Here is a 25,969-nt window from a genome sequence, read left to right as displayed (position 1 = left end):
AGTAAACAAACTAATTTCCACTAATATTATGAAACACAAATTTAATTGGATTGAAATAACACATTATATCAATCCCAATTATTTTTTAATTTTGACCCAAATCAAAGAGGATTAGCTGTGTTAAGATAGGAGAATGTATGTTTATTGTTGTTTTTCCATTTCAAATTTGAGCAAGTAAATAACTTGGTTTGTGAATTTTCACACCTGTGTCTTTAACAGATAAAGACTAAAGTAGAATAGTAAATATATGTACTGTATCATTTTGTAAACAAATTGAATGTTTTGATTATTTCAGGTATGGGGGAATTACCTCTCTTTGATTTTTCATTGTGGGAGTTATTTAAGTTATTAGGTGTTGATAATCTGTTGTCATTGTTTGTTAGTGTACTTATGGAACATCAAGTACTGCTTTATTCCTCAGGTAAAATAAAAATAAGTAACATATATAGTGTGCAAAATTAACAGTAGATAATTAGTTACGGCCAAAATGTGTTGGGCCACGCCACCTGTGATGAACTTAGACCAACGTGTCTCTGCCAACAACAATAATTTTCCAATATTATTAAAAAAAAAATAACATCATAACATTTTTTCATTGCCCTGCTGTACAGTGTAGTAGAAATTCATTCATATCATAATACTGAATTTTTGGCAGTCCTATTATATTAACAGTTATCAAAACTGAATTGTTGGGTTCTAATGTATAATGGGCCATAAATGGTAGGTCTACATATATGTTAAACAGAATAGAATTAGACCTAATGTCTAACTAAACAATGTTTGAGTTTAGTTTTACACACTGAAAGGACTGAAACATTTACTGGTTGACCAGTAGTTGACTTGTTAATAGTTAAAACATCACTTTTTTTATTTGCTTTCCCTTACCACAATCTTTGTCAATAAATCTGGATGAGAAATATGTGTACTTTAAATATTTAGATATCATAGATAGTCTATAATACATCTTAATGGTCAATGCCCTTTGTATGGATATGCGGTACATTAAAACAATAAATATGTCAATAAATTTAAATACAGGTACACTCCTTGAGTCATGTTTTTGAAGTTACATTATTAAGTTAGTTGGCAAAAGAAAACATGAAATTTATCTTAAATACAATTATATATTTTTATTGAACAGATTACCAGAAATTAATGTTGATAGCAGAGGGTATAAATTGTTTAATATTCCCGTTTGCTTGGCAACATGTGTATGTACCAATATTGCCAGCCTCTCTACAACATTTTCTTGATGCTCCTGTACCTTTTATAATGGGACTTCATCGGTGTAATGATGATAGACCTGAACTACCCAGTGAGGTAAGTTGAATTTAGCCTTCATAAGTTCATATGATGATAAATTATGAAGTTAATTAGTGCAAGATAGGAAAGTAAAAGTAAAATTTAACATATTCTGGCAAAAAGAATTATAATCATAAGATTTCATAACCGGTTGATTCTACATCTTTTATTATGGTTTTTATTTGTTTTTCCAGGCAAATATGTGTTTTGTTGATGTAGATAATAATTCTGTAGAATATCCTGAAGATTTGCCAGGATTTCCACATCAGTTAGAACTCAAAGAAGAACTCTTGCAAATGTTAAATCAATATCAAGAGCTGTTTTCTCATAACATTAATATTAACATTACAAGTAAAATTAAAAGTAATAGTATTCCTAATTCACCACTAAAAGGACCTGCCAATAAAAACATCACAACCACAGACAATAGTGGCACTGGCAGCTACCCTAACTCTCCTAAGCGAATGGAAATATTGCAACAAAGTGAAACTTGGAAGAAGATATCTTCATTAGCCAAGAAGACAGGTGTATGGGAATCTATTGAAGATTTTGCGGGTGAAGAAAGAAATGTCGAAAAAGAAAAGTCTTTATTGGAAGAAAAAACAAAAGAAACTTGTAAGGATTCCGACGATAGAATGCCTGTCTCAGAAGTCAACGATCTCAAATTCAACAGTGCCATCCGTGAAATATTTATGAACCGTTTTGTGCATATGTTTAACAGCTATGAATCATTTGTTATTCAGCCATCCCAGGATCTTGAATCCTGGATCAGTAATCGTGACACCATGCAGAACTTTGATAAAGCTTCCTTTCTCAGTGATCAGCCAGAAGGTCACTTGCCTTTCTTGTCTCCATTTATAGAAACTCAGATGTTTGCTACATTAGTTGATAATAAAATTGTCTCACAGTGGGAGGAAGCGGATCCATACTTGAATGTTTTTGAGGCGCGGATCAGAAATTTGAGTGATACCTCTGGGGAGCCTAGAACACCAACTTACAGTTCTTGTACAACAATTACTGATACAGGTACACAATCTTAATGTAAAGAAATGTTTTAAAAAATGACAGTCCACAACAACATTAAGGAAAAAAAATCTTCCAAACAAACCTTTGACATAATATTCTAAGTATAAAGTGAATGTCAGCAGACTGTTTTTTATGCTTGACTTTTCACATTTTTCTTCCATAGACATTATGTTGATCAATAAGTCGTCGACTATAAAATATTTGTCTTGGCTAAATTTCAAATTGATTTTTTTCTGTGAGGGAATTAAAATGTCCCTTGAGATAGATTACTTGTGTTTTGTATTGTGAAGGAGATTATTCCAGAGAGGAAATGTCTTCAACCAATTAAATCAATTTGAACCATTTGGCATTTGATTCCCAGTAGGCTATAGCTATTATCTTGACGTGTGATGACTGGAGGTGTTTTTTTCTTCATGATTAAATCTTACTAGCTACTTCACCCAGCTTTGCCTGGGCAGAGTATATAACACTATAATCATTCTCATAGTCAGTTTTATCTAATACTGCAACAAATACAAAATAAATAGCACCATTACATTTGTAGTAAAAAAATATTGTTTTTTTATGAAGATATTTGAAACATTGCAAGTTCATCTGTTTGATTCCTATTACAAACAAATAAATTTCTCTTTCATACATGTACATGTATATTAACTTAGTTACCAAGCATTGCACGATTAGGTGTATTATATAGGTTTGATTTGGAGTAAAGATTTTGTCAGAATAAGAAATAGATAATGGACCATGTAGGTATACATGTTCTAGAATGGTTCCTCATAACACCCATAATGCAATAAGCATTAATTGTCAATTCAAATATGGCACCAACTATGAAAAAATTAGTTCCGTCTAAAGTTAATTTAAATGGGATACAATTAAATAACATTCAATGTTTTTGGTGAAAGTGATCATGCCTCTTTAAATTATCTGTTATCAAACTACTGTTATTTATAATAGTCATTAAATGCAAATAAATCTTCTGAAAGGTTTATAGAATTTAAAAACAAAGTTAAGCGTTTTCTTGACATGCTCTTTAAATCGGTAGGGAATTGCATTTAGAAAATTGCCTGACAGAATTCTAGATTGCCTTATTTTATTTCTTATTTCCAATTTCAATAATTGAATTACTCAGACTTTTCTCAATTCCTTTTATTTTATCTGATTTTCCAGAAGTATTCCCTGAGAAAAGAGCAACATTTATAGATCACACAGCAACTAAACCTCAGCCTTTACCAACAGAATTATATCAACAAACTGATATTACACCGGGTTTCTTTCCTTCTTTAAATAAAGAAATATTAAATACAGAGATTATTGCTAATAAGTAAGTTGATTTATGTATATTATGGAACCGGATTTGTGATCCATTTTTATACGGCCACATTGAAATGTGGTCGTATATTGTCGTCGCCCCCGTCCGTCCGGCGGTCTGGCGTCCACAAGCAATTGTGGACGCTCTAGAGGCTAAAGTTAATATCTGATTGACTTTAAATTTATACACAGTGTTTAAGGTCTTGAGACGAAGAAGCCTATTGATTTTCAGCAATTTCCGATAATTACTGCCAGAGTTATGGCCCTTGATCACTTCAAAAAATCTTGTGGATGCTCTAAAGGCCAAAGTTAATATCCGATTGACTTTAAATTTATACACAATGTTTAAGGTCATGAGACGAAGAAACCTATTGATTTTCAACGATTTCCGATAATTACTGCCAGAGTTATGGCCCTTGATCACTTCAAAAAATCTTGTGGATGCTCTAGAGGCTAAAGTTAACATCCGATTGACATTAAATTTATACACAGTGTTAAAGGTCATAAGATGATGAAGCCTATTGGTTTTCAGCGATTTCTGATAATAACTGCCAGACTTATGGCCCTTGATCACTTTAAAAAATCTTGTGGATGCTCTAGAAGCGAAAGTTAATATTCGATTGACTTTAAATTTATGCACAGTGTTTAAGGTCATGAGACAAAGAAGCCTATTGATTTTCAGCGATTTCCAATATTTGCTGCCAGAGTTATGGCCCTTGATCACTTTGAAAAATCTTGTGGACGCTCTAGAGGCCAAAGTTAATATCCAATTGACTTTCAATTTATACACAGTGTATAAGGTCATGAGACGAAGAAGCCTATTGATTTTCAGCGATTTCCGATAATTACTGCCAGAGTTATGGCCCTTGATCACTTTAAAAAATCTTGTGGATGCTCTAGAGGCTAAAGTTAATATCTGATTGAGTTTAAATTTATACACAGTGTTTGGGGTCATGAGACGAAGATTCCTATTGATTTTCAACGATTTCCGATAATTACTGCCAAAGTTATGGCCCTTGATCACTTTGCAAAATCTTGTGATGCTCTAAACCAAATTCTGATAATTACTTCGTGAGTTGTTGCTCTTAATCAGATTTTAGTGTATTATAAATGTTTCATTACCGAAAAAAGTAAAAATATGCGACAACCCTTGTTGACTGCCCGGACGATTTAGTTGCTGTGGGCGTATGTTTTGTTGCCTGGCAACCTAACTTAAATATCTGTAGAAATATGAGTACTGATGTAAACATCTAATTTTGTAGGGTAAATGCGTCGATAGCAATTCTGAGATCGCTTAGAATCTAAATTTTCAGTACAATGGGCCTAAAATGAGTTGGTAATCTTGACTATTCATAATGGTACATCAGGATGATTGACATGAAACTTGGCATGCTTGTTTCTTGGACAATTTTGAATTGATTCACGGAATTCGATTTGTGATATGGCATCACAATTGCAACTTATGATACTCAGTTCCTGGTCCATGGTATGTTGGTACATGTTACAATATTTTTTCATATCATAACATTGCCCCCTTGTTTTTTTAATTAACCCAAGGCGCTCATAGTCATACCAAATTGTGTTATTATTTTTCAGGTCTAAAACAAGGGAAAATGCTAAGTGGCGACGAAAGGATCGTGTACTTCAGCATGCAGAACATCTTCAACTCAATTCTGATCAAAGAGAGGTATGTTTCATATATATGTTAATTAATAATAAATCTAGACTAAATTTAGATAGTTAAATAATAATATGTTAACTCAAGTTTAATATTTTAGATTTTGTTAAGTAATATAATAGAACCTAATATTTATATGCATCGTCGTAACTTGTTATCTTCATTCTGTTCCACAGCATTAATTACAGTTATTGACATAATCTTTATTTAGGTCACCCATTGCATGAGCAGACTGGCAATTTATGCATTTTGACCAAACAATTCCTACATATAATCATAAAGTCTTCAGTTGTATTTTTGAATGATTTTTTTTTTAAATTTTATGTTTTAAGTATTTACATCCTATGCAAAATGTTTAATCAGATGTCTTCTTTGTTACTTTTTTTATAACGTCTATTAATATAAACCGTTTTGTTCTGAAGTTTGTTTTAGTAGAGAAACATGCCAAACAGTGGCTTGTGAGTACCTAACTACAGTCTAGTAATATGTCATCACCTTACTTCTAGTTTACATTGTAGCTTCAATATATCCTGTTCTGTGATTCATCTCTCTTTGTTCTATGTATTTATGTATTGTTAAAGGGTTAATTATATGTTTAAGATACATACCAATACATCATTCAGTTACTAATGTTTATACAAAATATTCATATCAAATTAATTTCAAGGGATACTTTTTTTTATATTTTCAAATTCTGTCATTATTTACTGTTTCAGTCTAATTAAAATAAGAGGTTATTTTGGTTTCATTTATTCAGTTGATCACTCCATCTGGACAATTAAAGCTTGTAAATTGAATTTTCTGTATCACCGTTTTGATTGGTAGGTTGATCTGGAGTCGACCAGTTACAACTTGCTAACAAAAAAACATAACAAAATTTTTGTATAATTCTAATTAGACTGCAACTGTTTAAAAAAAATAATTCTTTCAATGATGCAAATTTCTAGTCGCTATAATATATGGATAAAAACTAGAATTTAAGAAAAAATCACAATATTACATTGACACTGGTGTTTCAGGAACTAGAAATTTGTAACTTGTTTTTTAGGATATCTATAAATTACTAACAAGAAAATAATGAATATTAGAATATAAACACAACTGCACATCATATAATTAACATATATATTACTGACAACATGTGTAAGTATTCTCACTAAATATAATCACCACAATATTAACAACATAAACATTCTATTGTACAAATAAATCACTGAGTAAACTGTGTATTTATCTGTAGTTTTTTTAAGTGTTATTTTGCATACAATCTCTTTAATTGTGTTTAGAACATTTATCTGATTAAAATTCTTGTGAATAAGTAGAATTTAATGTGCACATTGAAATCTGATTTACATTTATTGTTAATTTTTTATCAAATATAAATATTGAGAAATCGTTGGTTCTCAAGTAGGTAAGTTTTTGTGTGTTCATCTTCCCAGGTTTCACTGTATATTGGTACATTTACCTGTCTTGTGATTCATTGAAGTCTTCCGTACAAATTTTATTACAACCTTTCGCATCTTCAAATATGTTATGAATCAAATATTTTATCTATGTGCTATAATTGATATCTCATACATAGTTAATTACCATTCATAAAAATTATGTGTTAATCTTCTAGTTTGTATGTATAATATACATCTATACAAAGATAATTTGTATGTTTTGTATGAATGAATGGATTTTTTCTATATGTTTGTCTTTCAGAAATAATTTTGTTTTATTTCCTGAATGGTATGAATTTATTTTCGAATACTATCACAAAAAAAATGAAAAAGCAATACAAAAAGTCAATATTATGTTTTATTATATGTGAAACTAATGAAATGGTACTTATATTTCATAATTCCAGCGATATATTCAGGAGGCTAGATCTAAGAATCGACAGCCTAAATTATCAGAGATGTCAGCAGCCGGTATGGTACAGACAAACTGGAAATTTGTAGAAACTTTATTAAAGGAATGTAAGACTAAGGTTAGTTCCATTTATAATGCTTAATTATAAAAATGATTCAAAAATCCCTTTCATAATTTTTATCTGACTCATGTAAGAATGACATTGATAATAGGTCAACATATCCATTTTTAAGCATTAATTTAACCCTAGCACCAGCCATCATATCCATAATTTCTTTTTCCCAATAACAGGTATTTCCGAGTTTAAGATTCTTGTAATGACTTGTATTTATTGATGTCATATAAATACATCCAAGTATTTAATCGTAAATCAATAAAAGATCATTGAAATATCAAAGAACTTCTTTCTGAATTATTATCATTACGGGTATTTTTATGTATTATTTTAGACAAAGAAAATGTTAGTTGTTAAGATGGGACGTGAAGCTGTAGAATTAGGACATGGTGAATTAAGTATTACTGGTGTAGAAGAAAATACACTTATAGCTAGTCTCTGTGACCTTCTAGAGAGAATATGGAGTCATGGTCTTCAAACTAAAAAGGTAAGAAATATGTAACAATAAAGATACATGTACTTGATTCCATTCAGGAATGTGAATAGTTTATACAACCTCTACAGTGTCATACCTTTCTGTTATACAGCGGTTTCAGACTCTTCACTAGAAAGACTTCCACAGGGTGAAATATGGCAGAATAAGGGAATCATTGTAATCAGAACATGGACCATAAAATGGAAACCATTTAATTGCTGTGATCAGCTAGTGTAATGTTGCTATCTCTATCAGCCATTGAGGATTCGATTCTTGTCTGTAGTCAGGACTGATATTTAATCAAAAATTTAACTGGGTAAATAAAATGTTATTTTAAAAAGTGAATATAAATAATATGTTGTTTTTTTTGGTCGTTGCTAATAAGAGTTAGTAAGTATCTTGTTTACAAACGAAAGGTTTTTGTAATAAACATTGCTGGAAAACTGCTCTACCAATTGGACAAAAGAAACTGTCGATGACATCATTAAATTTTGGGAAGGAAACAATAGATCACTTGTAATTAAATGAATTTGAGTTGTGATCTGTTTGTGTAATTTGATGATATGTTTATTAACAGGGTAAATCAGCTTTATGGTCACATTTACTGAGTTATCAGGAGATTGATGAATGTACAGAATCTGGTCGAACTATTGACCCCAGTAAACTAACGCCAGGTAAAATATAGTTCCATTTAAATTATTTATATATAGAGTGTATATAGCTTCCGTGTGTTGGGGTGGGGTATTACTAGAAGGATATTGTGGGATATTCTGTAGTAGATATATGGATTCATGCTTATCAAAATTACATATTATAATATAGTGGGTCTTTTTTAAAGCTCTAACCCTGTGCCATGTATTGCCTTAGTAGCTTTCAAATAGGTAAACGCACAAACTACCTAGAATATATTTATTGAGAGTAATATAATGAAATATATGTTTTTAGAAATAAATGTACATGTATTTTATTTAAGATGGCTGGACTTATTGCACAATTCATTGTGTAAATTAACGTGCACAGTTTATTAGACCTTTTTGGTTTTGTGTACGTAAGGTTTACATACGTTTTGTACAATGTGACCCATATAAATACATTTAATTCTTCATTGCCAGTATTGATTTTTATCTAAAGCATTAAATTTTTATGCATTAAATATCTTTTTGTTTGAATACTTTCGCAATACCTTTCTCGTTGTTTTTTTTAACATGAATTGATTCAAAGAACAATCCAAAGATATATTTCTTTGAATGGCTTTTATTTTCTTTTAAAACTCCCCTAATTTGTAATGAATTGCATGTACAGATGTAAATTATAATATAATGATATGATTATGATGAAGTAATGTCCTAAACTAATATTAAATAATTATAAACATGTGCTACTCAGAATAATTAGTTAAAAGTATTGTTTAAAATATCTCTACTCAAAGGGTTAGTCAAGCGGCATAGCCTGCTAGATATGGGCTCATTGTTGGAGGGGTCCATTACAATATTAGGGAGATCATTTTCCCTGACTAGTAAGTATGATATGGTCTGTAGCAGGCATGGTGTTGGGGTTATCCCAAATTCTCTATCTGTACACCACATTAATGTAAATGTAACCCACCCTTGTTTCTGTTTACATGGATTTATTTACGTGTGTTATGAAGAAATTCTCAATCAAAATATTTTGTAGAAAACTTGAAATATAATTTTTGATAAAACCATCAAGAATGTTTGGTTTGTTTATAAATAATGGCCTGGAATATTAATCTTTTCTATTAAAATAATGTATTTTGATTGATAATTTTGTGTATGTGCCTTGTAAAGCAAAAGCTCTCTCAAGTTACAAATATTTACTAAATTCTATTCATTAAATCCATGTATAACAAAAACAGACTGAAACAGAATAATAATTTAGGGTTACTTGTAGTCTGCTAAAATGCTGCTTGAAAACAATGTAAATTAACAAATAGGCAGGGGTTCTATGTAGTTACTAACCTAGATACAGTAGTTTTACTTATCATAGTAAAAGTAGTTCATTTATACTAACCTATATATAGACTACTTCAATATTAATAACTAACAAATTATACCTTATCAGCATGTACTTGGTCTGACAATGAATATATAAATTATGATGCAAGTATATTGTAAATTAACTGACAATTAAAATACATGTATCATAATACCACTTGATAAGATAATGATATTGCCCCAAATTAAAGATAGAAAGTCATTTTACTTTGCAATATTATTTCTACATTTTAGACCAAATTTGTGATTACAAATATGCAAATTGGAACATTGACAATACCTGGTATATACCATATGCGTTGTAGTCATTGTACAATAATGCGTAGACTTGAATAGTCCTTATGTATATTATTAATTCCCTGTTTTGTAGTGAAGTTACTTTATCATACCATGGAAGGACTGTACTTTTTGCACAGTGTTGGGTTTTATGATTATTGTCCAGATTTGGTTGATATTATACTGTTGGTTGATTAGTATTACTAACAGAAAGCAAGTCCGCTTGAATCTGCAGGTCATTAAGTGACCTTGTTTGCGATATCAGTCAGTATGGAAAATTCTGCTGAAGATCTGCTTTTTGCTCCCTCTATCCAGTCTGTGAAAGAAGACATAAACCATTAAAACTAGAGTAAATTATTACAAGATAATTGGTACTTCCATAGACTATAGGCCAGTCTAAATGATGCGGTATAATGTATTTGAATGAAGATCCATATATTTTTTCTCTACAGAGTTTATAAGTCTATATATTTTATGATACAATGTTACGTCTTTCTTTATAACTTAATGCAGCTGTGGCATGGTGTCTACTTCAAAAACGATATAAAAATAAGCGTAGGTTTTAAATAAACTTGTCCACATTCCACATCTGTAGAGCTTTTGTTGAGTTGTCAACATGTTCATCTTGATTTATTTCAAGTGTCTAGATATTGTGGGTGTTGTAAAATCATATTTTTTTTTTTGCTTCTTGCTTCATATTTTGTGTGTGTTTATTGTCATTGTGCTATGGTTAGTGTATAGATATCACCGTTTATTTGCTTACTGCCTTAAACTGGTGTAAGTTCAAACAATAAAAATCAAATAGATAGGTAAATGTTGTCTCACCTGTAAATTTATGAGATATGTTGCTACACAGGTATATATCAAAATCTAGTAAGGACCTGAAAAAGGAAGAAAATAATGTATCCTGAAAGATATTTCATACTCTTTAACAGATTTCCTCTAAAAGTGTGGTGTTTCAAGGACAACAACATGGGTCACTCACATGGCATTTCCACTGATGGATGACTATATTCTATGATTGGAAATATTCTGTTTTACTAAATACATCAGTTTGTTTTCATCAGATCTGGGCTTTTTTATGTTCTCTATGTTTCATTTAGCATGACACAAACGGCAGTAGAAATCACATTGCTAGATATTTGTCATACTTCATAAGTTCATATTCAATCATACATTTTATCATTACATTTATACAAACATCATTCTTCCCTAAATGCTGTTTTTTTATTAATTTAGTCAAATAATATTAAGTTCCATCAGTACCAAATACTGGTATTAATTCTTTTTTTAATTTGAAAATAAACAGCAATTTCTCGACTTACAAAACGTTTTATTTAAAATCCATTATACCCCAATTTATATTTTCTTCCCTTTTAAATAAATACAGTGAGTTAAATAAATATTACACATAAAAAAAAACCACGTCTAATCCATTTGTTTGTCCTAAGGAAAATTAGCATATTATACAAAATTGTATACAGTAACATTTATGACGCAGTATTTTCATTTACAGTATATCTTTTATTATTTTATTTGTTTATGTAAGAAAATTGGATTAAATTTTGAAACTAGTTGTCATTGTATCTGTATTTGATTTTGTTTTGTGTAGATTTATCAAATGTTGGTTTGGATGATAGACCTACTGCTGCAGCACCAGTAAAAACACATCGACGTAGAAGTAGTCAAGGTCGTATAGAACTACCAGCATTACAGATCATGCCATCGTCTGTTATACATGATATGAGGTATGTATTGTATTAATACGAGATGTCTGATAGTAAGCACAATTCATATTGTAACAGAGATCTGTAATATTAGTGTCACAATCTTAAAGCAGTTATCCACTAAACCAAATATTTCACATAAAGTCAATATTCCATTTTGATACACAAGCATTATATTGGTTGGATGTAGTTTTGCAAAAGGAATTTCACCAGAGAGAACATTTTGGAGTTGGAATTGACCTTAATTTTTTAACAGAATATATTTTGCTTCAGGCGTTTAGCATAAGCACTTAGACAAGGATTGTTCAGCTGTAGTGGCAGAAAATCTATATTACAAAATCAGATATTCACAAAATAGATATTCAAAATCTGATTCCTTCCTATTTTCCTGCAGCATTGTTTTAGTTAGGGAATAAATCTAACAAAGCGATTTTTCGGTTGCACAGAACATTTTTGACAAGAAAATTCGATTTGTGGATAACCACCCTTAGAGACTCCACGATTTATTGATGAAATATAAAAAAAAAAACCAAGTATTAGGCCATTTCCATTTTTGAAGTTTAAAAAATCTTTTATTTTCTAGGAAGGTACAGAAAATGAGTGATATAAGAACTGATGTTGGTTATGCAAGAGCCTGGGTTAGATTAGCTTTAGAGAAAAAAGTTTTATCATCACATCTTAAAGAATTATTATCAGATACAGATTTACTACGGTAGGTTGTAATGTAGTGTCAAATTGGATGTTTGTGGCAGAAAAGCTTGTTTCATGCAGGTCAAGAACTAAAAAATATAAAACATTGATATGTCTTCTGTCTGGAGATCATGGTATCTTCTATTATATATTGCTGTTCTTATTTATAGGAGTTTATACAAGAGATATGCTTTCTTGAGATGTGAAGATGAAAGGGAACAGTTTTTATATCATCTTTTATCATTAAATGCTGTAGATTTCTTCTGCTTTACCAATACATTTATGAACACAAGTAAGTAGCTTTGATCATTATTGTTTAGTTGTGGAAGTGGTTTGGGCTCTGGATTTTCCAGTCTCATTTCCCTTAAGTGAATGGTGCTGGAGTGTGGGCCTGGCAAGGAAAAGCATAGTTTTTGCGATTCGATGAGAAAAACAACATTAAAGATCTTGGCAGTTGGAGTAAGCCATAATGCAGCTATCCAGCTAAAATTCCCCTTATTGCACAGCATATAATGCAACTATACAGTCGATTGATGTCGAATCAATGTAACTAAATGCATATATGAATTAAATTTGATAATTTATAGATGTTGTATTTATATATTTCAGTGGTAGCATATAAAGTATTAATATTTCCTAGTACTAAATTTGGTTGTGCTACAACTACAGCTAATCCATGGATCTGTGTGGCTGGTCAACTCGGGGAAACAGGTGTAGTAGAAGTACCTAGAGGTTGTTTAGAGTTTAATGTAGAGGTTGGTTATATTGGTTATATCTTCTATCTCTTAAACATGCATTATGCAAGAGCTAAATCTGCCCATTGCAGGTCTTTTATAGGCCTTAAATATTATGTAAATTATTAATTAAACATTAATTAACTTATCAAGACCATAATCAACTCTTGATGCCATCATTAGTCTGCGATATTTAGTGGATCTGAATACGTTTTGTTGTGGATGAAATAACCTAAAAATGGATAATCAAGACTTTGTTTATTATGGTAACAACTGTAGTAATGGCAACCGAGGCTAGCCTAAAATTGAATCGCTAATGTCTATCCAATCTGATTAACATGCAGATATATATTTCGGTTCTTTTTTTTATACTTTCGATGGCCTACACTACATGAAGATCTGACCAGTTGTTTTGGGAGGTTGTGTCAGAGGTCATACAAGTGGCTTTTGACCCAATAACATCAGACATTTGATTAACCAATCAGCATTGATGTTTCTAGTGGATTACCCACAGTTCCGTACAATACACACCAAAAGCTCGCCGTAACAGACCGTTTCATTGGCTAATCCCTCACATCATCGAGAACACGTCAATGATAACTCTTTCAGATCCTAGTGTAGTAAAGACAAGTAAAACAAAATTTTGAACTATAAAAGACGAAATGAAATAGGATCTGTGTTTTAATCAGATTGTTCATTATCTATATTTTAACTATTATAGCGAGAACTGCCAGCTCTTTATCTAATCTTACATAATGCCACAATTAATATAGGCCTTCAAATACATTAATTTTGTATTGTGTTTTCATCTCGCGTTCTCTATTAAAGGATGACTATTTTTTTTTAACCTGCTTTATTCAAAGAACCAGGTTATTATAATTTTAAAAATATTAATTGTATTATTAAAGCTAGATAAATGTAATTCACTGTAATTGGATTTTCTAATACAATTGAATTTTGTGATGTAGGACAGAGGTCCTCATAAGGAATAGTGTCTAGTCATTCAGATAGTCCTGTTGTAGATCCCCTGACAGTTAGACAAAAAATAAGAGTAGGCCTTATTAGTGTGACTATGCAGACAAAAATTACTCTAACAGCACAGAACATGGTTTATGCAAAAAAGTAGCATGTTAAATCTCATTTCATTTCACAGTTGGAGTTTCATAAAAATTTTCCTATTGGTTAATCTTATCTTATCTCCATAAACTTTTTCAGCACAAAAATTTGGGTATATTAACTACATTACGTATTGGTCACGATAACAGTGGTATGTCTTCTAAATGGTTGGTAGAATATGTTTTGGTTAGAAATGAAGTTACTGGTCATACATACAGGTATATATATGTCTTAGTTATCTTTATATAAAGGTTTGTGATATTTTAAATCTGGCTACTACTATGAAATATTATTGGAATATCTTATATTTTTGCAGTGGTGGGGAGAGTAGGAACCCAAAAATAAGATGGGACATTTTTAGATCTGTTGATTTAAACATTATCATTAATTAATTAATAAATAGTGTGAATATAACCAAAGGATATTATTGGCATATTGAATTATTACAAGTAGTTATACACTTCTAAGTTGCTGATCCTGATCATGCATTTTTAAGACAATATCTAATTTTCCACAGCTTAATCTAAGCACAAATATAGTCAGATTCATTATTTAACATAATAATAATGAAGAAAACAAAATATAAACAGTTAGAATGCAGTGAGATTAAAAATTAAATTTTTATATAGAGATATTAAATAGAAGTCAGTTTGTTTACTAATTTTGGATTAATTTTTGTCGACAACACATCTTTAGTTGGTTTGATTTTAACATTGACTCTGTGGACCTGAAATTCTAAATGTTAACAAGGTACCAACTTCTCAAAATAATGCAACACATCAACTTAATTAATTCCATACTTTTATTTTTTAACCAATTCATAGACATAAAATCATAGACATAGTAATTATATGTATTGAATTATTATTGCTAGGTTTACATGTGGTAGATGGTTAGGTAAAGGTGTAGATGATGGTAGTATAGAAAGATTACTAGTAGCAGAATTACTGCCTCATACCAAAGAATCAGAAGGTAAAATACTAATTTATAGAAGTGTGAAACACAGAATGACTTTGAATCAAGTAGAGATTATCTTCTCTTATTATTTTACCAAAAACCAACAACTATGTGTGTAATATTTGTGTTTTACAGCTGAATCAAGTGGTCATCATACACCACCCAGGAATAGATCTCCTACTATGCCTAGACGAAATCAAGAACAAGGTAAACATCATACTACTTTTTTATACGCAAACATTTTCATGTGGACGTATTATGCCGTCGCCCCTGTCCGTCAGGACGTCCGTTCACAATTGTTTGTGGACTCTCTACAGGTCACAATTCTTATCTGATTTTGACGAAACTTGAAATATAGGTTTATCCCCAAAAGATCTCGGCTGCTTTCGATATTGGCATGTATCGGATCGAAACTTCATGGATTATGGCCCCTGATTGTACGAAAAATCACGTTTTTAGCTTGTGGACCCTATAGAGGTCACAATTTTTATCCGATTTTTTTGAAACTTGAAATGTAAGTTTATAACCCAAAGATCTTGATTCCTTTCGATATTCGCGCATATCGGACCGTAACTTCTTGAATTATGGCCCCTGATTGTACGAAAAATCGCGTTTTTAGCTTGTGGACCCTATAGAGGTCATAATTTTTATCCGATTTAAAAAAACGTATTATTATATCACCGTTACACCCTAAGGAAGGTTGAGTTCGAATTTTGTGAAAATCGGCCCAAAATTGACAGACAAAATGGCCGCCGTACGTTCTCAAATAGCTTAAAAATATGGTATATCAAGGTTGTGGACCCTATAGAGGTCACAATTTTTATCCAATTTTGTTGAAAATTGAAATGTAAGTTTATAACCCAAAGATCTCGGTTCCTTTCGATATTCGCGCATATCGGACTGTAACTTCCTGAATTATGGCCCCTGATTGTACGAAAAATCACGTTTTTAGCTTGTGGACCCTATAGAGGTCATAATTTTTATCCGATTTAAAAAAACCTATTATTATATCACCGTTACACCCTAAGGATGAAAATCGGCCCAAAATTGACAGACAAAATGGCCACCGTTCGTTCTCAAATAGCGTAAAAATATGGTATATCAAGGTTGTGGACCCTATAGAGGTCACAATTTTTATCCGATTTTGTTGAAACTTGAAATGTAAGTTTATAACACAAAGATCTCAGTTCCTTTCGATATTCGCGCATATTGAATTGTAATTTCCTGAATTATTGCCCTTGATAGTAGGAAAAATCACTTTCTTGTTAGCTTGTTCTCTATCCATCTCTCAAAAATGTGGGCGTATCCTGCCTGGCAGCCGCTGGTTATCTGATCAAATAGTAAATAGAGAATTCGACTTACAAAACATGAAGGCAAAACATTTATACAGAACTTAGACACCAGAGATAAAAGTAATTGACCTATTAAACAAAATGAACAAATTGATAACCTGACCGTCATCTTCAATGATTTTTTAAACACACCTAGTATTTTTCATAATTTCATATTTATAATGACAAACTGAACATGTTTTGTTATTTAGTTTTAGGTTGATTATATGTAACATAATTATATTATTATTATATATTTCGCAGGTCCTGTGAGTATTCCTACTATACAAGAGATGTTAGGACATTCAGTTAATAATCTAGTCAAACATTTTTATAAACCAGAGAAAGAGGTGAGTATAGTTTAGTAATACAGTATTTTAATATATGAACTTCTTGAATAAGTGAGAAGTGATATTAGATGTTCCGATGTTCTGCGCAAGGGATTATATCCCTTTGTGTGGGGACACCCATCAATTCTTATAGCTGATTGGAGTGACAATGTAAACTAATTGGAATAAATTTGTTTAAAATCAAAGTAATGTCTGTTATCATTTAACTGTTTGTTTAAATTTCAGCGTGGTAACCTGACTTTTTTGTTATGTGGTGATCGAGGCTTGGTTAATTGTATGGAAATGGTGTTTCAATTTGGCTTCCGTTCATCCCGTTTTTTTCGTAATAAGATGTTTATTTGGGACTACCTCGGTAAGTATTGATACAAGTGGAAGTAACTCTTTCACTATTGTGAGCCTCTTGGCTTTCTGTTTGGCATGCCCACAAGTCACTGTCAGCATAGCTGTCGTATAGCTCTCTGATTGGCCATGGATCCTTAAATGATCTTTAAAAGCAAATCAAAACTCATTATCAAAGATATTTTATATCTTTTTTCTTTGTGATCTGTTTAATAAATGGACTTGTTGCTTGGCTCAAAATAAGTTTTATACATCAAACTGCAGTGGAAGAACTTTATTATCAAGATGTTTTTAAGATGAAATATGGACATGTGATCATCCAAAAACAAAGAAATTGGTAATAAATCAAAACCAGAAATCCATCAAAATAGACTGAGATGCAATAAAAACTCCCAATTTGTATAAACAGATGAATGTAGATCTCATTTGAGGGATATACTTCAATCTTGCAATTTTGAATGTAACAACACCAAATCCCGATGATTACATGTTAGAACAGTGGTTCTCAACCTTTTTTTGCCAACGGCACACCGTGGAACACATGAAGAAATAGCGGCACACCTGACTAAATATATATGAAAAATATCTGAATTTTGCAAAATAAAAATATCTGAATTTTGCAAAATAAAAACATGGTTAAGTCAGACGGCATACAAACGTAGAGATAGACTAGTCATAGACACTTAGAATCACTCAAACTAAATGAAGAAAAACACAGCTGTGAACTTATCAGTGGATACTCAATTGGGATCATATGTTTTTCAGATTTTCTTAGTGTGCCGTATAAAATTTCGGGACACACTTAGGAAGATCTTGCGGCACACCGGTTGAGAATCACTGTGTTAGAATGTTTTCATCGCAGATCAATTCTCTCAAACAGAAAAAATTGAATTTGACAGAATGGAAATGGCTGCAATTAACTTGGGCACAACATGGAAATAATACACAAAAGAGACAATAGTTGAATGTAAATTAGAACTAAATACGATTATAAATATTGCCATATTTGGTTTTCAGTGAGTGAATAATTGTTTATTGTTTTGTAGAAAAAGTGAAGATTTATTTTGAAAATACTTTGAGTGGTGCAACTAGACGTCCTTTAACAGAAGTAGGAAGAGCAGGTTATTGGCTTTTCTGTAATCTGCTCAATAAAATCAACAATGCTACAGAAAGTATTGGTAAAGATGGAAAATTTCAAATATTTGTCTGTGTTGGTGTGAGGTAAGAATATAGTGTTCATTAGAACCCAACTGCTCTTCGGTCATATTTTGAAAGTTGAATCTCTAAGAGGAATTTCAGTTGAAATATGGTTCATTTCCATTCAGTATTTACAAAGATCAATGAATTGAAAATTTATCACAGTTATCTTCATATGATACGAATCGGATATGGTCAAAACAAGCCAGTGTCCCGGGAAATCTTTTGATGGATCTTTTTTTAAAAACCAAGTCAGAGATTATCTACCATTATTAGTGAATTTGAGTACATTTTCATGTGGATTAAACTGTGAAAAATTCAATATTGTCACATAAATTTAGCTACTGTGTTTTCCACTTTTCCACGGGTGTTGTTGTTCACATTTTGTGTACTGGCAGAGAAGGTTGATTTCCTGTTATGTCAGCCAAATTTTACTATCTTGGTTAATTTTTTGCAGGTATTGCATTTTTGACCTTTATTGTAAATGCCAAATCAGTTCATAGATGTTTTAAAATAGCAAAAATGTCAGATTTTTTGTTGGAAATTTTTTCTTAGCACTCTCAACATCTTTGTTTCAGAGATCGCTGTCTACAGAAATGGCTGCCATTGATGGCAAACACTCCAGTAACAGGTCAGATGTATGAAGCCAATTCTTTTCTTCGTGATCCAAGACTGACCGTTTTCCTGGTTCACATCATAGAAACACTTAATGAGTTTAATATTGTCCTTGAATCATCAGTTTTACAGGGTTTAGACATTTGATCACATTCAACGGGGGCAGAAATAGTCAAACATTCATTTTTAAAATAAAATATATATATGACTCAAATTTTTCACTGCTTTTGTATAAATTTCTAGAATTTGAATATCCTGCACTATTTTCTTTTATGTTATGTTTATATCATATAGTGCATGTAAAGTATGTAGAATTCAAGTTTTTATATTGGTTTAATAGTTAACTAGTATACTTCTAATAGTAAGGTCATGTTAATAATGATTTTATTTCATAAAATTACTGTGGTAATCATGCAGAACTAATTTCACAAAATCTTCAAAATTTTTTGGGAGTTGATTCATGTTTTAAGTCTCTGATCATCATTTGAGGGATTTTTTAATCCATACATACATACATGAAAATACTTATAATGCTCAACCACACAAACACCAGTCAAACAGGAGTCTTTCACAGTTGGCTTCACAGAAAAAGTGTGTCTTCAATCTCGATTTGAAGATATCAATTTTGTCCAAAGCTCTAAGCTCCAGGAGGAGCCGGTTCCACAAGTAAGGACCAGCAACCATGAAAGACCAGCCTCCAAAGGTACGGGATCCATTGCAAACTACAGTATGGTGAAAGTTGAATTTCTAAAAGGAATATCAGTCTTAAAATATGGTTTTATAAAATGGTTTAATTCTGTTCAACATTTACAAAGACATGATGAATTTAAAATTTGTCAACATTCGGCATCCACTGCAGACAATATTATAGTATATGGTCAGAACCATAGTGTTAGCTAAAATCTTTTGATGGGCTTTCTTTCAATCAGATTGAATATAAATAAGCTACATTGATATTTTAATTTGGTTTCCGTATTTAAATGTGGGATAATCAATTTGAGTACAATTTAATTAGTGTGGATTAAGCAGTGAAAACTTACATTTTGTCTAAAATAATGCAAATGAGGATCAGCAAATTTTATGTACATGTCAGCAAATATTTTAAAGATTTATCTAAGAATACCAAATGGTAAGAATAATGTATGCCTGAATTACTTCTGTAATTTTTATTGGCTAATTAAAAAGGAAATACTAATGGTTTATATGGGGAAAATAGGCCACATTTAAATTCTATTTTTTATGGATATGTCAAAATAGTCACTTTTTTTATTTAATAAATATTTCTAGGCACATATTTACTTCATTTTTACTCTTTTTTTTCTAATGGTGTTATCTAAAGGTTGTAAAATAGCATCAGTTTATCTGTTAAGAGTATATAGCTAGCCAATGTGATATTTATTAAGAAAAGGATTATTTTTGGATTAGAAGATTTGTTACTTGTTAAATGGTTATTATAACTTTATATGTATATCAAACTGTTATTTTACTTACTGTGTCACCATATATTTTACATAAACTGTCAGTTTTCAAGACCTTATATTGTGTATATTTTGAGAGAAATAATGAAGGGATTGGTCACATGGTATAAATCACAGTATCTACTCCCTTTGGTTGTACTCTGTTTATAAATGTATATTATAATTAAAGTACATGTATAGTGTATCTTGATAATTCCATGAATGCTTTTAATGTTAATCAATATTTTATTAATATTTAAAAACATCTACTCTACTGAAAGGGTAATAAGTTATCTTAATGCTCATATTTATTATAGCATTTAAAACAAATAAGGTCTTGGGAGAATATAGATTGATAGATTGTATCATGTTGGGTTGGTTTTTTTTACCATGACTTAGATTTATGTGGTAGTTCGGTGATCATGTTGCTCATTATTTACTGTATATACTTAATGTCTATTGTCAGTGATTATTTTGAATTCTAAATATTCACATATAATGAATCATCCTATAAGATATTTTATTATTCAGATTATAAATATATTGATTCTATTAAAAATGTAATACGATCCCACCTTAATCACAGGTTTTTATGTACCCACATTAAAATGTGGTCGTATATTATCGTCTTCATCCCTGTCCGTCATCCCACAATACAACGATTTTCGATAATTACTGTTGAGAGTTATTGTCATTGATCAATTTGAAACATGTTGTGGACACTTAGAGGGTAAAGTTATCGTCTGATTGATTTATACATTTGAGACAATGAATCTGATAATTACTGCCAGAGTTATCAACCTTGATCAATTCGAAACATCTTGTGGCCTCTTTAGAGGCTAGCGGGGTTGGATGGCCAAATGGTTAGCATGTGCGCGCTGTATCATAAGATCTGTCATTGAGTCAACTGGCAGGGTTTCGATTCCCCGGTTGTACGTGACAAGGAGTAGGGTTGCCTGTCTAACCTTGTGGATTTTCTCAGGGTCCTCCAGTTTACTCCCACTGCTAAAGACCCCTACGTGCCAGCGAATTATTGAAATAAAATTGACCCATGTGTTAGTCCCGAAATGACCTAGATTGTGTGGAGTGGACGTTAAACCCCATTTCTCTCTCTCTCTAGAGGATAAAGTTATCAATCAATTGACTTGAAATTTATACACAGTGTTGGTGTTTATGAGACAGAGACTCCTATTGACCTTGATCTTTTTGAACAATCTGGTTTATACAATGATTGACATTGTGACATCCTTTATGGACGGCTCATACGATTTATCTGCTATGGGCATGTTTTGTTGCCTGGCAACCGATCTTTGTTTTATTTTGATATTTTATTTCTATGGCTTGTTTAGATGAGGTATGAATTTAGAGTAGATGTGAAAATTTAGCACCTTTGTAATAGGGAAATAGACACAAGAATTGGTTGTTCTACATTATGAAAAAGAGAGATATATGATTGGTTTCGAAATTGAAATGATTATTAAGATATTACATCAACATGGGGCTACAAGTGATGTAGATTTTGAAACTTTTGGTCATATTAATATGCATGGTAATTATGAATTATGAATTTGTATTACATAGATTGGCAAAATGGCAAATGTTAAAAGAGGAAAGTGTCTAGATTATGTTTATAGTATAATTTATTTTATGATATATAATTATAGGTAATTTAACTACCTACATTGTTAGTGTTGTAGAAAACAAACATTGTATATATAGTGCTTCTCCATCAGTTTTCTAGTCAATATTTTTTTTAAAGATAGGTGTGTCGTAAAGAAAGCTGCTGTGTTTGATTAGAGAAATTATAAATAAAACTTGTCTTATTTAAGTTCAGTATAAGTGCTTAGCAATGGGAAATTTCAAGCACTACTAGTTCATAGTGTGGCTTATTAGTTACAACTTATTGATAGCCATTATTGTCTTTAAAAGACATTACATATAAAAATTTTGCTTGGAATTATGTTTTTAAAAATTTATTTTAGATTTATTTTTTTTGAACCTTAAATTACAATGTAAAACTGGATTTGTTTTAGGAAATTTAATAGTTTATCTTAAAATTGTACAGATGCCACCTTAAGATACATGTATTTATTTTATTATTGGCCATATTTTTTAAAGACAAAAAAAAAGAAAAATAGTGATGAGGTAAGTTTAAACAGCAGATTGAGTGCTGACAAGTGGTTATATATCTGAAATAAAGAATGTTATGTTTTATTATAAACAATCTTGTTATTCTTTAGCTGATTAAGCTAATTTGTTTTTTATATTTCTCGAATTTATTTTCCTTTAGAATATTTTATTTAAAATATCTCAATTTTGATTGAGCATTTGAAACAAACAAGACTAAAGGACATGTTGCAATTATCAAAGTTTTATCACCTTAATTCTGTTTGCCAAAAGACATTGCCAACAGACAGCTTTACATGTGAATATAATATATGGGGTTGTAGTATTCATGGGGTTAGGACAATGAACTCAGAGGTTTTCAGTCAATGTCCAAGCCTCTGTTTCACAAAACATTCTTAGACTTAAAGTAGCTAACTCTTTAACTGACAATGCAAACACAACTTACTGGTCAATTTAAATCAACATTGATGTTGTTATATTACTGTGAAAAGATGGGCTTCTGGGCCCTGTTTCTCGAAATCTTAACCAAAGATAAAATACAAATTTTAGTAGATACTTCAATTTTGATTGACTAAGCACTAAAATCAACCCAATATTATCCAATCAAATTACTAAAATTTGGATTTTATCTTAGTTAAAATTTCGTGAAACAGGCCCCTGGCATCCAATATTTAAGACATGGTGAAAATTTTAAACTTGGCATACAAATCGCGTGCTAGAATGCTTTCGAGTGCCATTTGTAATGAAGTGACTGGATGAACGAGGCTAAACATATCCCACAAGGGAAGACTACTGGAGTAGACTGGAATTACCAGATGTCAAAGACTGCCATTCAATTTGCAGTAAAAAATGAAACGATTAAATGTAAATCAGGTTATATACTACTGGAGTAGACTGGAATTACCAGATGCCAATGACTGCCATTCAATTTGCACTCTTTGCATATTTCTCCAAACATATCTGATTAGAAATTACAGTAAAAACAGAACCTATTGAATGTAAATCAGTTTATATACATTCATATTACATTATTATATGCGTTGCTACCCATTTGTGTCCATTTCTAGGTGCAAAGGGTTTATCTCCTTATTTTAAGTAAAATATTGCCCCTTTAAAAACTTTTGTTGTCTTAAAGTATCAAATACATCAATAAGAAACTATTGCAAATTTTTGTGATACTAGATCAAAGATTTTTCTCATAAACAGTGATTGAAAGTTGAGTAAATTCTAAACTAAAGTCTGAGAATGGTTTTTGAAACTGGGGCCAGACTGAGGAGACATTTTTCAAATCTAGTTCCTGCTTGTCAGGGATATTTTCTCAGGGACTAACATGAAAAGAGGGTATAGTCATTTAGGTGGGATAAAACACAAGGTCCAGCATACACATCGGTAATGCACAATCCTTCTGAATTCCAGATTATGTTTAACATACATTATGCAAGAGCTAAATCTGTCTATTGCAGGTCTTTCTTTAGGCCTGAAATGTTATCTAAATTATTAATAAGACATTAATTAACATATCCAGACCATAATCAACTCTAGATGGCATCGCTAGCCTGTGAACTTTAGTGTATTATGAGCCGATTTACTGCATAATTTTCCTTCACGATTAAATGGATAATGGAGACTATGCTGTTTATTGTACTGACTTTAGTAATGATGACCAGGCTATAGGCAGAAATTTCAATCGCTTAGTTCTCAGTTCATAGTGGATCAATTTGAATGAAATTTTCAGCAAATTGCCTTTACATTATCTAGTTTTTAATTATTATAGTGAGAATTGCCAACTCGTTATCGAATCTCCCATAATGTATCTTTAACGGAAATGCTTGTATTCTTATGCTTGCATTGTACACAAGAATACATGCAGTATTATTTGAGTGAAAAAGAAAAGTTTTTGTCAGTGAGATTGCCAGGTTTAAATAATGGAATTTTTATAGCACACATTAAAATGTGGTCGTATATTGTCGTTGCCCCCTTCCATCGGTCTGTGGATGCTCTAAAGGTTAAAATTAATACACAGTGTTTAAGCTCATGAGAAAAAAAAACCTATTGATTTCCAAAGATTTCTGATAATTACTGCCAGAGTTAATATTCGATTGACTTTAAATTTATACACAGTGTTTCAGGTCATGAGACGAAGGCACCTATATATTTTCAACGATTTCCAATAATTACCGCCAGAGTTATGGCCCTTGATCACTTTTAAATATCTTGTGGACGCTAGAGGCTAAAGTCTGATTGACTTTAAAATTATACAGGGTGTTTAAGTTCACAAGACAGAGAAGGCTATTCATCTTCAACGATTTCCGATAATTTTTGATAACTTGAACAGCTAAATCCATGATATTAAATGTTTTGTATATTAAATTTTAGCATGGGGCAGAACTAGAAGCCATACAAATTCTAATGATTTGCTAATTTTAGTGTTTTTATAAATGTTTCATTACCGACAAAAAAAAAAATATGCGACAACTGTTGTTGACTGCCCAGGCGACTTAGCTGGATCCTATTTCGTTTCGTTTTTTATAGTTCAAAATTTTGTTTTTCTTGTCTTTACTACACTAGGATCTGGAAGAGTTGTTATCATTGACGGGTTCTGGATGATGTGAGGGATTAGCCAATGAAACAGTCTGTTACCGCGAGCTTTAGACGCGAGGTGCATGGAACTGTGGGTAATTCACTAGAAACATCAATGCTGATTGGTTAATCAAATGTCTGAGTCAGAGGGTCAAAAGCTGCTCGTATGATCTCTGATGCGACCTCCCAAAACATCTGGCCAGATCTTCATGTAGTGTAGGCCAAAGAAAATATAAAAACTAAAACGAAATATATATCTGTATTTTAATCAGATTGCTGTTAGGATTGATTGATTTTTATACACACACATGGAAATGTGGACGTATATTGCCGTCGTCCACAAGTTCCACAATTGTTTTAAAATTGATGTATGTTATTCACATTAGTGAGATAAAGAAGCCTATTTAATTTCAATAATTTCCGTTAATTACTTCTAGAGTTATGGCCCTTGTTTCACTTTGTTGAACCTTGTGAATGCTCTAACAAGAAAAGTTATTATCTGATCTGTATGAAATATATATGCATCATTTAGATTAGTGAAAAGAAGAAGCCTATTTAATTTCAGCAATTTCTTCTAGAAATATGGCCCTTTTTTCTCTTTGTTGAACCTTATGAATGCTTGAATGATAAAAGTTATCCTCTGATCTGTATGAAATTTATATGCATCATTTAAATTAGTAAACCAAAGAATCAT

General features: G+C 31.3%; 1 protein-coding gene across 5 annotated transcripts in view; it reads left to right on the top strand.

Moving 5' to 3' along the window:
• The window catches only part of LOC126811896 (DENN domain-containing protein 5B), a 35,186-nt gene extending 12,404 nt beyond the window's left edge, over positions 1-22,782 (top strand). Inside the window, exons 4-24 of one of the 5 annotated variants that reach the window (XM_050537936.2) lie at positions 296-421; positions 1,142-1,320; positions 1,497-2,328; positions 3,499-3,652; positions 5,236-5,326; positions 5,740-5,775; positions 7,170-7,292; positions 7,624-7,776; positions 8,342-8,438; positions 10,569-10,610; positions 11,668-11,803; positions 12,366-12,494; positions 12,643-12,764; positions 13,082-13,227; positions 14,422-14,540; positions 15,197-15,294; positions 15,415-15,486; positions 16,875-16,960; positions 17,186-17,312; positions 18,346-18,520; positions 19,075-22,782. In XM_050537936.2, coding sequence (XP_050393893.1) covers positions 296-421; positions 1,142-1,320; positions 1,497-2,328; positions 3,499-3,652; positions 5,236-5,326; positions 5,740-5,775; positions 7,170-7,292; positions 7,624-7,776; positions 8,342-8,438; positions 10,569-10,610; positions 11,668-11,803; positions 12,366-12,494; positions 12,643-12,764; positions 13,082-13,227; positions 14,422-14,540; positions 15,197-15,294; positions 15,415-15,486; positions 16,875-16,960; positions 17,186-17,312; positions 18,346-18,520; positions 19,075-19,258 — 3,227 coding nt within the window. In that variant the 3' untranslated portion in view covers positions 19,259-22,782. Of the gene's footprint in view, positions 1-295; positions 422-1,141; positions 1,321-1,496; positions 2,329-3,498; positions 3,653-5,235; positions 5,327-5,739; positions 5,776-7,169; positions 7,293-7,623; positions 7,777-8,341; positions 8,439-9,193; positions 9,281-10,568; positions 10,611-11,667; positions 11,804-12,365; positions 12,499-12,642; positions 12,765-13,081; positions 13,228-14,421; positions 14,541-15,196; positions 15,295-15,414; positions 15,487-16,874; positions 16,961-17,185; positions 17,313-18,345; positions 18,521-19,074 lie in introns of those variants that run through there. The other 4 variants (XM_050537934.2, XM_050537935.2, XM_050537937.2 and 1 more) reach the window with 4 other exon arrangements.
• The last annotated feature ends 3,187 nt before the right edge of the window (positions 22,783-25,969 follow it).

Source organism: Patella vulgata, chromosome 2 (genome assembly GCF_932274485.2).
Source record: "Patella vulgata chromosome 2, xgPatVulg1.2, whole genome shotgun sequence".
In the NCBI taxonomy this organism is placed as follows: Eukaryota; Metazoa; Mollusca; class Gastropoda; family Patellidae; genus Patella; species Patella vulgata.
Note: the sequence above shows the minus strand (reverse complement) of the source record. Positions and strands in the feature narration are given on the sequence as shown.